We start from the raw sequence: 12,987 nt of genomic DNA, 5'->3' as shown, positions 1-12,987 counted from the left end.
TTCGATTGAATATCCATTGACATTTCTTCTGGGTTGTCTTGTCGTTAACAGAAGCCTTGAGCAACTAAAATTCCAATTCCACATTACCGAATTAGATTTAGATCTTCTTCTATATCCATTTTCAATTTGCCTTTTTCTATGAGGCTCTATTTGCTCTGGTGCACACAAACTCACTCAAGTTGAGCGGTCGGAACAAACTGAAGATGCGCCGCATATTCTAAAATGGAATAAGCGACAGGCGTGCGTGCACCGTGTGGACGATCGCCAAATTTATATAAATAGCTAAAGAAATCACAAATCTATATTTGAAGTTAGAAGAAATTTCAAAAACGCCGCTCACCGGTCAACATCTACGTCACACATATCGACTGTAGCCATGCACCTATCGATGCACGAGAAGTGTGACCAATTTTAATTTAATTTTAAAATATGTTGGCGCGTAACTCCTCTAAGAGTGGATTTATGGCAGCATCCATGTTTTAAATGGATGCAAATCAGGACATGTCTACCTGAAAAATAGTCATAATTTAAATGGGTATTTAAATAGTCTTTTGAGTTTTACAAATATTTTTAAACACATGTGTAGTTACCGCATAGTTACCATGCACAATTATAAACATTTTTTTAGCTTTTTTGCATAAACCTTATTTTATAAACAATCTTATCAAAACGTGTCCTTAAGGTTGAACCAATCTTGTAAAGAATTAATTCATCCATCGGATAAAACTATAAGATTATCTCTGGTAATCCTAGTTAGATAGAAATTATAAGCCGAATATTAAAATCGAGGAATATGATTTCCGATCAACACAAAGAACGTTAGCCCATTGTCGACCAGGGGTGTTTCAAATATCCCCATGAAAACGATGAAATTTTAGCGCAGTTCAGGCGAAAGATATCATTTTTAAATACAGGCGAGGGAGAAATCTTCACGTGTATTTGACAAACACTTTTATTTTCCGCGGCTTAGCTCAAATTGTTCACCTGTTATATTTAAAAGGGTCTAGGTGGGTTAAGTTCGATAAGTCCGCGGACGGTCACACTGTGTCGATTACTCATTGCGGAAAACGTGAAACCACAAAAAACCATTTGCCGCTGTCTGCTAGGAAATTGATTGTTTTAAACGACATTAACTTGAAAACGGCAAATACTATCACATAAATATGGTAAGTCATCCTGTAAATAGGCAGCCGATGGCCCTCGGAGGTAGAAAGACGCAATTGCTGAAGGATAGCATGCGAACATAAACATAACCTGCAAAGAAGCTTCTGGCACAAGCCGACATCTGGCGCTGACTAATAATGAGCTTGATTTTGGATCCGTTTTCAGCAACCGCAAATTGTGCTCCTCAAGGAAGGCACGGACACGTCGCAGGGCAAGCCCCAGCTGGTGTCCAACATCAATGCCTGCCAGATGATTGTGGATGCCGTGCGGACCACTCTGGGTCCCCGTGGCATGGACAAGCTGATTGTCAATGCCCAGGGCAAGGCGACCATCTCTAATGATGGCGCCACCATCATGAAGCTGCTGGAGATTATCCATCCGGCCGCCAAGACCCTGGTGGACATTGCCAAGTCACAAGATGCCGAGGTAAAAATTCGATATGGCGCGCCTTTGAAAATTTAAGCACGTGACGACTGACTTTTCTTCTCTGGTAGGTTGGTGATGGTACCACTTCCGTGGTTTTGCTGGCCGGTGAGTTCCTGAAGCAGGTGAAACCCTTCGTGGAGGAGGGCGTCCATCCACGCATCATTATCAAAGGCCATCCGCAAGGCTCTGCAGCTGTGCATGGACAAAATCAACGACATGGCAGTGCACATTGAGAAGCAATCGAAGGCAGAACAGCGCAGTCTGCTGGAGAAATGCGCTGCCACAGCCATGTCTTCCAAGCTGATTCATCAGCAGAAGGACTTCTTTGCCCGCATTGTTGTGGATGCTGTGCTCTCGCTGGATGAGCTGCTGCCACTGAACATGATTGGCATCAAAAAGGTCACTGGCGGTTCGCTGGAGGAGTCCCAACTGGTGTCAGGTGTGGCCTTCAAGAAGACCTTCTCCTATGCCGGCTTCGAGATGGCCCCAAAGTCGTATGAGCCCTGCAAGATTGCCTTGCTGAACATCGAACTGGAGCTGAAGGCGGAGCGCGACAATGCCGAGGTTCGTGTGGACAATGTCCGCGAATACCAGAAGATCGTGGATGCCGAATGGCAGATTCTGTACAACAAACTGGCCAAAATTGTCGACTCCGGTGCCAATGTGGTGCTGTCCAAGCTGGCCATTGGCGATGTGGCCACACAGTATTTCGCAGATCGTGACATTTTCTGCGCTGGCCGTGTGCCCGAGGAGGATCTCAAGCGTACGATGAAGGCTTGCGGCGGTGCTGTGATGACCACAGCCAATGACATCAAGGCCGAGGTTCTGGGTCTGTGCGAGACCTTTAAGGAGGTTCAGGTGGGCGGTGAGCGCTTCAACTTGTTCCAGGGTAAGTCGTGCTTCCTCCACTGACAAAAATCCAGTGAATAAAATTTCCTTTTTGTCCCTAGGCTGTCCCAATGCCAAGACCAGCACACTCATCCTGCGCGGCGGTGCCGAGCAGTTCCTCGAGGAGACTGAACGTTCGCTGCACGACGCCATTATGATTGTGCGTCGCACCATCAAACACGACTCGGTTGTGGCTGGCGGTGGTGCCATTGAAATGGAACTCTCCCGTCTGCTGCGCGACTACTCGCGTACCATTGCTGGCAAGGAGCAGCTGCTGATTGCAGCCATTGCCAAGGGACTGGAGATCATACCGCGCCAGTTGTGCGACAATGCCGGCTTCGATGCCACCAACATTCTCAACAAGCTGCGCCAGAAGCACTCTCAGGGTGAGTACAGATACAATTTACAGGCAATATTTTGAAGGGGGGAGTTAAACAATTTAATCTTGAATCTGTTTTTACAATGAATTGTGAGAGGGCTTTACTTTTTGAGCTGCTCGTGCCACAGACGGAAGCAGGGCTCCTGGCACAGGCCCGGCTTGTCCGGGCACGAGTTGCACATGTATTTGCTGTACTGCAGCATGCCACCTTTGTGGCAGTAGCGACAATTCTTTCGTGCCGGCTTCCCATTCTGGCGTATAAGGATCGGGTCATGTCGTATGGCCGTGATTAACTTTATCTCCGGAATCACCGCCGCCTTCTTGATCTTCTCGGTTGTTTCCGCTTTGTTTGGGCTCGTGGCAGCAGCAGCAGCAGCCGGTGGCTCCGTGCCAGCAGTCTCCAGTCGAAGCAGCGACCGAATGATTGCCACACGAAATTCGGGATAGTTTTTATACTTCAATGTGGCATCTCCTCCGCGCGGCGGTGGGGTATTGTTCTGGTACAACAGATACGAGTTGTAGACAATCATGTTGAGCAGAAAGATGACCATTTTTTTGTCCGACTGAAGGCCCTGGCAGGTCGGCTGATACTCGATTAATTGCTGTCTGATCTGGTTGGCCGGACGCAGTTGTCGGTCTATCTCCTGGATGAGCTTCGGTCGGGCATTCGTCTTTTGCATGGACATCTCCTTCGAATAGATGGCCAGACAATCGGAGCTGAAGAAGTACAAACTCTTCTCGCGACGCCGCCACTTGCCCATCATCAATGGCGGAGTGGCATACCACATGACAATGCTGTTCGATGTCAGCTGCTGATGCACCAGCGCCTTGCTGTTGCCATACCTGTTCCTGTCCAGCAGTCCAGTGCAGTAGGTGTTCCTGTTGGACAGCTCAAAGGCGAGGCCATAGCTGCCATAGAACTTGGACGCGTACACCGTGCGTCCCTCCTGGTGCACCCCCACCAGCTTCAGTGCCAGCTCATTCCGGTGTTCCACCAGCTGTCGGGAGTTACGCACCCATGCGCCTGCCTTCTCCCGCTGCACTATCTCCGGCAGCACTTTAATGACCAGTCCACTTTGCTCCGTGAGCATGTGCAGAAGCAGAGCATTGCTGCGGAATTTGTGAGCCAGGTCCTGATTGTAGCTAAATCGACCCTTCCACAGGGTCACTGGGTCATTGAGCACCAGCTGCTGGCCGCACACGTACAGCTCCGCCATGCGTTCGTTGATGAAGGTCAGCAATTTATTGTAATCATCTGCACTGCTCTTTGCCGTCACATCGAGGGCATCAAAGTTGAGCCACTGCATCAGCTGGCGATAGCGCTCCAGCGACATCTTCTCCTTGAACCCAACCAATCCGTAGTGCATATTTGTGCTCCAATAGTCGGCGAGCTCGCTCAGCTTGACATCACTCATGAGCAGGGAGAGTCCCACAAATGCCTCCATTTCCTCGGCGTGGGTCAGGGTGCAGCCCTTGGCACGCCTGTTGCAGCTCTTGGCCAGCAAGAAGAAGAACGTGCCCCGATGGCCGAGAATCTGATTGAAGTAGTGCTGGGGGCCCATGTAGTTCTTGCCGCCCTTCAGGCCCGTCTGCTGCAGCGGAGTGTTGAACTTGAACAGCAGGCGTGTGCTAGACTGCTGCGTTGTCCACTCCGGATCATAGTTGTCCACTTCGTCTGCACGACACATAAGCTTACATAAGTCAAGGGTGGAGTTGTTAGGAGTTTGCCGCTTACCTTGGGTAAAGACATCGGCCGCCTCGTAGTTTATTTCCGAGTAGCCGTCCTCGTCCGAGTCACTCTCCTGATTGTCCAGCTCGTGTCCGCTGAGGGCTGGGGGCTGCTCGCGTTCCGCCGCTGCCATCTCCAGATGGAGCTCTGTCAAATCGGGCTTGATGTCGGCGCTGCTCAGGTGATAGTCGGCCAGCGCCGGGTAGCTGCTGTCGAGCGGCTCCCTTTTTATGTCCACAGTGCTGCGCTTTATGGGCGATCTGTGATCGTCCTGGCGCGGCTTTAGCTGCTGCTTGCGCTTGCGTCCCGAGGTAGACATTTTACCGAATTCACTTACTTTTTTGAAATATAAATATCTCCAGAATGCTCTGCTAGCGCGTGTTTTCTCGCGTTTTCTGCCTGCTCTTTCGTTCGCCTAACATGTGTTATAGTGTGTGCTCTTTCGCACATCTGCATATTCGTGTGCGCGCGGGCACTGTCGGGGCTGCCAACCTCGTTTCTAATGTTACTGTAAATTCAAAAATAAAATTGTATTTCTCGTTGCAGGCGGTCAGTGGTATGGCGTAGACATTACCAAGGAGGACATCTCGGACAACTTTGAGCAGTGCGTGTGGGAGCCATCGATTATCAAGATCAACGCCTTGACTGCCGCCGCTGAGGCCGCCTGCATGGTGCTGTCCGTGGACGAGACAATAAAGAGCCCCAAGGCTGGTGAAGCTCCCATGGCGGGAGGTATGGGCCGCGGCATGGGCAGGCCCATGTAAATCGAGCAAGGAACAAAATAGTACACAAACACTAATCATCCACACACTCACTTGCATTTCTCTCCTAATTTAACACGTACACGTATTACTCGGTCATAGTTCGCATTGGCATATGCAGGCTTTTCGTGTTGCACCCCTCAACAGCAAAATTAACCAACTGACCACTCTGTATATGTTTAATAATAAAACAAAATTAAAAACATATTTTCATAACTTAAATATTTTGTTTTATTGGAACAGGTTTGCAGTTTTGTCTCTGTTAAAGCCAACAGCCATAACAGCGTGCTGTAAGGCGCAGTATTGTATCTGTTAACGCCAAAGTCGGCCCACCAGGCACATAACAGCGTGCTGTAAAGCGCAGTGTTTTTTCTATTGCGCTGCTAAGCAGTTCAATTGTTGACAAATAATAAAATTAATCAAAAATGGGAAATCACAAGGTACTTCGGACCGCTGGATCCAATTTGCGGTACTCTATGTATGAGTTCATTGATGCCGTGCACAAGCGAACGATTATCTGGGAGCGACGACACGCAAACTTCCATAATCGAGAACTGCGGGATCAGGCCTGGCAGCAAATTGGCCAAGAACTCTGCAAGAACTTTTCCTCAGCCAGTGATGCCGAAAAGAACGAAATTGGTAAGAATATCACACAAGGAAGCACTGCAGTTGGTTGAATTTATCTATAATTGCAGTGAAAACCTTAATGAAGCGTTGGAAGAACACGCGCGACAGCTATTTGCGGGTGTACCGTATGCGACAAAGCGGCAAAGATGTGGTGGTGCGGGCATCCTACATATACGAGCAAGAGCTCAGCTTTCTGCTGGATGTCAAGACTGAGACCGAAGACGATGAGGAGCCCCTAAAGGAGGAAACCAAATTGTCGCCCAAACGGAAGCGCCTTTGCACCCAAAGAACGGCAAGGAAGCGGCGAAGCTCAGAGGAGGAAACGCTAACCGAGCCGCTGACCGCCTCCAACGTTTCTTCATTGCCAAATAATCTGCATTCCATGCTGGGTGATCTGGATAACTCAACGCATCCAGAGTGTAGTTCTGCCTCCGCCAAACGACCAGCAACTCCGTTCACAGCAGACTCCCCAGTTGTACGAATGCCTCGGCGCCACCTTCAACCACGGATGCCGATCAGGCGTTCTTTGATAGCATCAAGCCGCATATGCAAAGAATGAATGCCGATCAAAAGCTCGACTTTCAAATAGAAGTACTAAAAATTCTTCGCAATTTTAAGCCAAATTAAAACGGAAGCTATAGGAAAATATGTTTTTATTTATTTTTAAATTAACTCTATTAACAGCGAGCCAGCTTAGCAGTAGTATTACAGCACTCTTGCTGCGCATAACAGGAAACGTAATCGTTATCGGCTATCGAGTAAATCAATATCGCGCGAAATTCGAACTGCTGTAAGCATTACTTGGATGCCCTATATGTCTGCTAAATGAGCTGAATAAAGCATAAATAAGAAATTATCCAACTGGATCTTAGTTAAGAGTTGAGACATTAAAGGCAGTTGTATTTTGTTTCAAATATAAATGGAATAAATATAAATACCAATAAGATGGCTCAAAAAATATATTGCAAATAGGAAAGAAAATTCCAATCCCATATTCTTCCCTCACATTTCTTTCGAGCAAATCCAATCCTAATACATGCTTGTCACATGCAGCAATATTTTAGCAAAAACATAAACTGTCAAAAAGATACATAAGCCATCGGATAGCCGGCCGTCTCCAAAGCGGTTCGACCAGTTTCGGTTTATAAATAAATATAAAAAAAGAGCTTAAACCTGTATACCTTGTCTCTTTTATGCCAATCGGGTTTCCTTTATGTATACCGATGATTTCTTCATGGTTTTTTCTCGCTGAAAAACTTACACATAAATATGTACATATGCACATATTTATATTCAATGGTCGCCACTCCAGACTGCATCCTTTATAAAAGTAATCACGGTGGAAACCGTTAAGGCTTCTTCCCCCTCAAGTCAAAGAATTTCTGATTTCGGTGTCGGTTTACAGGGGGAGAGTTTCGAGTTGTACCACAGTTGACTCCCCATGTGGTACGGTACCCTCTTAAACCGCCCTCAACGCCTGTACATACGCTGTTAATAATTGTATTTTTAGTAGTCTCCCCCCATACCATTTCCCACTCAACTGCTGCTGCATATGTGTATGTGTGTTTGATGTATGTAGAAGTAAGGATGATGGACGATTGTATTTCGTGGTTGTTTCGAGTTTCAGGAATTTCGAGACTACGATCGGGACCCGACCCGTTCCCGTTCTCCTTCCCTACACTCACATCACATTAGCCATGCCATCGGCTCTGGCAGCTGTTTTTCAGAATTTTAATGCTCCCTTAGCGCTGTGTCGCCGCCTACCTGCATTTGCCTCGCTCGGATAATAACGTATTCCCAGTTTGTGTGTAACGTATTTTCGATCCCATAGTCAGGGAAAGCCGAGCCGAGAGGGAGATTTAGGTCAGATGAACGGCAAACCCCTGCGCTGTTCTGTGCTGTGTCCTGGGTTGATGCCATGCATGGCATCCTATACCTGTAGCAATCCTGAGCGTTCTAGTGGAACCGAATAATAGGCAGGAAGTCCCTTAGATGATTTTTATTTCTTTCATTTCAAGGGTTCCGACGGCACGGCCGCCCTTGTTGCTGGTGCAGCAGCGATGCTGGTCTTTGTTTGCTCTTCTGCTGTCCCTGCCCTTATAACCTAAGCACTACGATCTAGAATGAATCTACGGGTGAAAATGTTTGTGTGTAAGCCTAAATACAAATGAAATCTCAGGTTGAGTTCGAGTTCTCCAATAGCACCACCTGCGTGTTCTTATAGCTCGTCCAGGCGGTCTCCGCCCGTTGTAAATACTCGTTGATCTCCTGCCGCTTGCCATTCAGCTCGTACTTCTCCAGGGCCAGCTTGAGGAGTACATATTCAAGGGAACGAACGCCCCCATAGTTGGTGGGCTCCCTTAGAGTATCCACTAGGCTGACAAACTTCCGCAGCAGCTCCACGAGCTGTCCAAAGTTGGAGAGATTCTCAAGCGTGGCATCCACTTCGTTGACGTAGCGCAGGCTCTGCTTCAGACGGATGGCGAGATCGTTGCTGCGACCCACCAGGGGAGCCAGCTCTGCGTTTAGCTGCTGCACCGACCGCCTGGCCTCCACAACCTTCTGCAGCGTCGCATCATTGTATTGCTCCTGATCTGTCCACTGGCCGATTGGGGACACTGTCGTTGGCTCGTTGTCTATCACGGATATTTGGTTGTTCTCCACAAGGATGGTCTTGTTGATGGTCTCGTCCCCGCCATTGGGCGGCTGCTTCACATGGAAGTCCAGCGTAAAGTGGAACCGCACATTAGCCTGCAAGATATTGTCAGTTCAGATTGGCTGTATTGAAACGGTTGAATGTTATGTGTCCTGCCTGAACCAAGGAGAAGGTGCACACAATCAGCCAAATGCTGGCTGCCACAACAGCTACAGAGAGCGACATCTTGCCGGGAGACTGGGAAATGTTTGACTGAAGCCCCAACATAGATCACACCACTAAATACTGATGATAGGAGGGGCCTCATCATTATCGGCCCAAAAGGTCACCAGAGGGGTCTCATCATTATCAGTTGTTTGACCGATAAGAGAAATTCATTCAATGAATGCCTGGCGATAGCCATAGTGTTGGGAGCGTGCAGCCGTAGGTTTCTAGTCACGTGGTTTCCGAGATGAAAAATTAAAATCATTCTGGTATACTCAGGATGGATTCAAGTAGAGCTTTAACTGCACGTAAGAGCATGCATTGTACATGCGACATTGTACATACATATGTATGTACATATGTATGTATGTATGTACATACACACACGTGCAAATCGTATTCAAATTTGTGCTCTCACGTGGAAGGGCCACACCAATCGCATTCATACGCACACCCATATAAGGCAAATAAAAGTCTTATAAACGTTTTTTATTGTACAAGTCCATTGAATTAATACAAAATAACCCCGCATGGGTATTTCGAATTCGTGAATCATCCACCTTTATTTTTCGGAACTCGTTTCACACAGCCATTTCCGTTACGCCGTGCCATGAAATTATTGTATTTTCACAAGGGTTCAAAATATGCTCGATTGGGGTTTTTAGCTTATCAAAAAAGGGAAACAACAATTCCCAATCGCGCTATTTCTGTGTGAACGCGTGCAATAATAATTAAAGTGTACACAGAACCACTATAAGCGATAAGGTGCGAACGGCTATCACATCTGGGGAATACATACATATGTACATACACATGTGCATATGTATGTATGTATGTATGTATGTATACATGCGAAAGCAGAACAGGCGACTCTGATAGGGGCCAACCGAAGAAAAGCATACAACAAATAACAGGGAATCAATAATAGAAATTGCGCAGCAAATATAAAATTATTCCATAGCCTGGCAAAAGCAACAAAAATAAAAAAGAAAATAAAATAACCGTTGACACGAACGCACATCACATGCTTATATACATACATGTGTATGTACATATGCATGTGTGTGCAAAATATACAGACACCCTTTTGTAGATAGTACACTCATGGTACAAATAATAAGTACACATCCCTTCATTAAACCTTTTACTTTAAAGCTGAGTCGTAAATTTCGACTCACTGTTTACTCTTTTCGACTCTTCATGTTTTATGATGTGTAAGTGTGTAGGTTCATAATAGGAACCACAACCACCCAGACTAAATTCCCATCAGATTCGCTCAAGTGGTGGCTGAGTACTTAATTGTTTGATCATAAGTGTACTCGGTCATACATACATATGTACATACATACTACATACATATGCCTCATACATATTCAAATTTTGTATTCCATTTTATTTTTATATTTTTTTATTTGGTTGAGCATTTGCGTACTCGACTGGGATCGTCGCAAGGGAGGAAGACCAACGGATAAAACTTGTAAATATAAAATCCATCTTTCGTCAGTCTATAACATACATATGTACATACGTATTTGTAAGTATGTACATAAATATGTATGTATGTACATACATATATATATGGATTCTCTGCCGCGTGTGGTATCTCTGCCTGTGTTCGTATGTACCTCACAGAGTCCAATTGCGTAGAAAAAACATCTACCAGACCCAGTCCCCGGCCCTGTCCACGTCCCGCGGTGAACACACACTTTGTGTTTTTCCCCGTCTCGTTTTGATACCCTGCAGAAACTTATAAGAAGTGCATGTTCATCACAATAATTACATCTCTTTTAGTGCACTTCATCAACATCTACATATTTACATACATACATATTATCTTCCCTGAAAAATTTATTTTTCACCCGCTATTTACCATCTCTTTGATGGACATTTTTTTAGCAGACCTTTAAAATCCTGTCGGAGGCAGTATTCTGGTGTACAGGGTATCCTCGCTGTCGCAGCTCCAATTTTATCGCGCTTACTTGTTTTTGTCTTCAGCTCTTAGTTTTTGCTTTTGTTTTGCTTCTTTTTTCCCAGCAACAAAAATGCAAAAACTCTCGCAATCGCGAATCTAAGTGGACGTGCGAGCGAGAGGGAAGAGAAGCTTTTGCGTCGTGGTTGTGCAATGTATATTAAATAGTGGGGTGAGACAGTGCAGATATGTACATATGGATTTACATACATGCTGAGTTTGCATTCTACATGTACATACATACATATGTATGTATGTATGTATCTATCTATCTTGCAATTTTTACATGAAAACAGCGTCCTCAAAGGATGTTCGGCTAGAAAATAGAGGATTCTTTCTCGGACTTGCCTTACCTTATAGATAATATACCTTAGTTTGTGCTCTTTCACTAAACAAATACATACATACATATGTATGTACATACAGACTATCTCACACACATTTATCGTTCGCAATTAGCTTAAAGCAGCGCCATAAAAATAAAAGAGTAGCGCAACAGAAAGCAAAATAAAAACCAAATTGTTTACGCTTTTGATTCGCTTGAAGTTTGAACACATAATGAAGTAAATATGAACATATGTACATACATTCATGCTGTTTGTACATATGTACATACATATGTTGTATATACACACATATGTACATACATGTGTACGTACGAGGGTGGTCTGAAATCATTTAAAACCAAAAAAATAAGGACTGCGGGTCTCAGCATAAACTCAATTTAACAAAGGGGAAAATGTGTACACTTCTGTACATATGTATGTATGTACTTCTGTACATATGTATGCATGTACCTCTGTACATATGTATGTGTGTTGTTTGTGCACGTTTGATCGCAGATGTATGTATGTACATAAGTAAATCTACATGTACATAAATGTGTGTATGAATGCATGTATGTATGTATGCATTCGTGTACTTAAAACGTAACCAAGCGGTAAACAACAACGAATCCGAATTTAAAACCGCAGCCCATTGCCAACTATGATTCGTGCCGTATCTGTCTGTAAATCCAGTTTTCTTTTGCGACACCGATTATAAAGAAATAGAGAAAAAACTAGAGAAGAAGGCTAGCTTGTGGGGCCGAGGCCTTTCTGATACCTTAGGATCCATCTGTCCCATAGCAGCCATGAAAAAGTCACCCGCTTGCTTGAATTATCTCCTGATACTAAATATGTTTATGATATGTATGTATGTATTTGTGATCCGATCTTGGATTTGAGCTTTCAAATTAGTCGACGTTACAAACATCTTGTCTAAACATCAGACCCTCTGAGGGGTATACAAAACAGAAACGTTTTGTTGCTAGAGGGAGGTGCGCGACAAAGGTGACGGCAGACACGTTCACCATTTGATAGCCGTCTCTTTTTTTCTTTCTTTGAGCAACCTCTAGAGAAATCTCCAACAATGCTGCCCAGAGCATAGTCCAACACAAATGCTAGTTTATAGTGCGAATGAGTCATGATCATGTTTTTACCCACTTACCTCTGAACTGAACCAGAAACTCTTTCACTCACTCTCTCTCTCTCTCTCTCTCTCTGTCTTCTCCTGGGTGATCACTTAGGCCAAGGGGGTGTTATGCCGCCATCTCATCTCCATTTGCCGTTGATTATTGAAAATTTCCAAATCTCTTTGTTCATTTCTTAGGGGATTTGGGGGAATGTGGGTTGTGGGATGGTAGGAGGGTAGGGGTATTGGATTGGGGTTAGGGTATTTTTGATGATCTATTTGGGGGGACATTTTGACATTGATTGTTTTTTGATCGTTTAGGCAATTGTGTAATGATTTTTCTTAAGTTTTAACTTGACTTTGATGTATTCGGAGCTCTCGTATCGCTTCATATCATATATGTATGTATATATATATATACATATATATGTATGTATGTATATATATTTGTTGTTTGTTATATGTATGTATGAATGTATCTATTATGTGTTATCTGTGGTGTAATAAAACCTTTAAACATTTATCGTTATCATGCTGGGTTTTGGTTTCTTGTGTAAGAATCTATAAAATGCTTAAATGTTGCGTATATAAATTTATCCAACTCACAATGACATATCGCACTTATCATACTGTTTGTCCTACCCCTACAGGCACATATCATCTATGTAGAATTAACATAGGAACAATCAGGATAGTGTGTGTTAGGCCACATAGAAACGAAAGGAAAGTGTT

General features: G+C 44.7%; 4 protein-coding genes across 4 annotated transcripts; 2 read left to right on the top strand and 2 right to left on the bottom strand.

Moving 5' to 3' along the window:
- Positions 1-1,015: 1,015 nt before the first annotated feature.
- LOC117899491 (T-complex protein 1 subunit eta) lies at positions 1,016-5,554 on the top strand. Its single transcript, XM_034809539.1, is given in 6 exon segments — positions 1,016-1,166; positions 1,330-1,590; positions 1,659-1,757; positions 1,759-2,479; positions 2,541-2,864; positions 5,133-5,554. Coding segments are annotated over 6 exon segments (1,626 nt in total). The 5' UTR covers positions 1,016-1,163; the 3' UTR covers positions 5,351-5,554.
- On the bottom strand, positions 2,894-5,010 carry LOC117899490. The gene is made up of 2 exons (XM_034809538.1): positions 4,593-5,010; positions 2,894-4,532 (listed from the first exon to the last, which is right to left on the bottom strand). Exons 1-2 carry the CDS (start codon positions 4,903-4,905, stop codon positions 2,959-2,961), a joined length of 1,887 nt encoding a protein of 628 aa, XP_034665429.1. The 5' UTR covers positions 4,906-5,010; the 3' UTR covers positions 2,894-2,958.
- Positions 5,555-5,693: 139 nt separating the features above from the next.
- LOC117899502 lies at positions 5,694-6,833 on the top strand. The gene is made up of 3 exons (XM_034809552.1): positions 5,694-5,986; positions 6,043-6,391; positions 6,439-6,833. The coding sequence occupies exons 1-3, from the start codon at positions 5,773-5,775 to the stop codon at positions 6,599-6,601; spliced, it is 726 nt and encodes a 241-aa protein (XP_034665443.1). The 5' UTR covers positions 5,694-5,772; the 3' UTR covers positions 6,602-6,833.
- Positions 6,834-7,524: 691 nt separating this feature from the next.
- On the bottom strand, positions 7,525-8,913 carry LOC117899496. The gene is made up of 3 exons (XM_034809545.1): positions 8,787-8,913; positions 8,119-8,725; positions 7,525-7,543 (listed from the first exon to the last, which is right to left on the bottom strand). The coding sequence occupies exons 1-2, from the start codon at positions 8,895-8,897 to the stop codon at positions 8,150-8,152; spliced, it is 687 nt and encodes a 228-aa protein (XP_034665436.1). The 5' UTR covers positions 8,898-8,913; the 3' UTR covers positions 7,525-7,543; positions 8,119-8,149.
- Positions 8,914-12,987: the final 4,074 nt, after the last annotated feature.

Source organism: Drosophila subobscura, chromosome O, assembly GCF_008121235.1.
Source record: "Drosophila subobscura isolate 14011-0131.10 chromosome O, UCBerk_Dsub_1.0, whole genome shotgun sequence".
Taxonomy (NCBI): domain Eukaryota; kingdom Metazoa; phylum Arthropoda; class Insecta; order Diptera; family Drosophilidae; genus Drosophila; species Drosophila subobscura.
This window is presented reverse-complemented; position numbering and strand designations above follow the sequence as displayed.

Excerpts from the sequence above, each read along its gene's own strand:
- LOC117899490 (XM_034809538.1), bottom strand. The coding sequence starts at position 4,905 with ATGTCTACCTCGGGACGCAAGCGCAAGCAGCAGCTAAAGCCGCGCCAG. Across the intron at positions 4,533-4,592 it reads GGCCGATGTCTTTACCCAAG|ACGAAGTGGACAACTATGAT; the intron begins GTAAGCGGCAAA and ends TGTGTCGTGCAG.
- LOC117899502 (XM_034809552.1), top strand. The coding sequence starts at position 5,773 with ATGGGAAATCACAAGGTACTTCGGACCGCTGGATCCAATTTGCGGTAC. Across the intron at positions 5,987-6,042 it reads TGCCGAAAAGAACGAAATTG|TGAAAACCTTAATGAAGCGT; the intron begins GTAAGAATATCA and ends CTATAATTGCAG. Across the intron at positions 6,392-6,438 it reads GATAACTCAACGCATCCAGA|ACTCCCCAGTTGTACGAATG; the intron begins GTGTAGTTCTGC and ends CGTTCACAGCAG.
- LOC117899496 (XM_034809545.1), bottom strand. The coding sequence starts at position 8,897 with ATGTTGGGGCTTCAGTCAAACATTTCCCAGTCTCCCGGCAAGATGTCG. Across the intron at positions 8,726-8,786 it reads GCACCTTCTCCTTGGTTCAG|GCTAATGTGCGGTTCCACTT; the intron begins GCAGGACACATA and ends AATATCTTGCAG.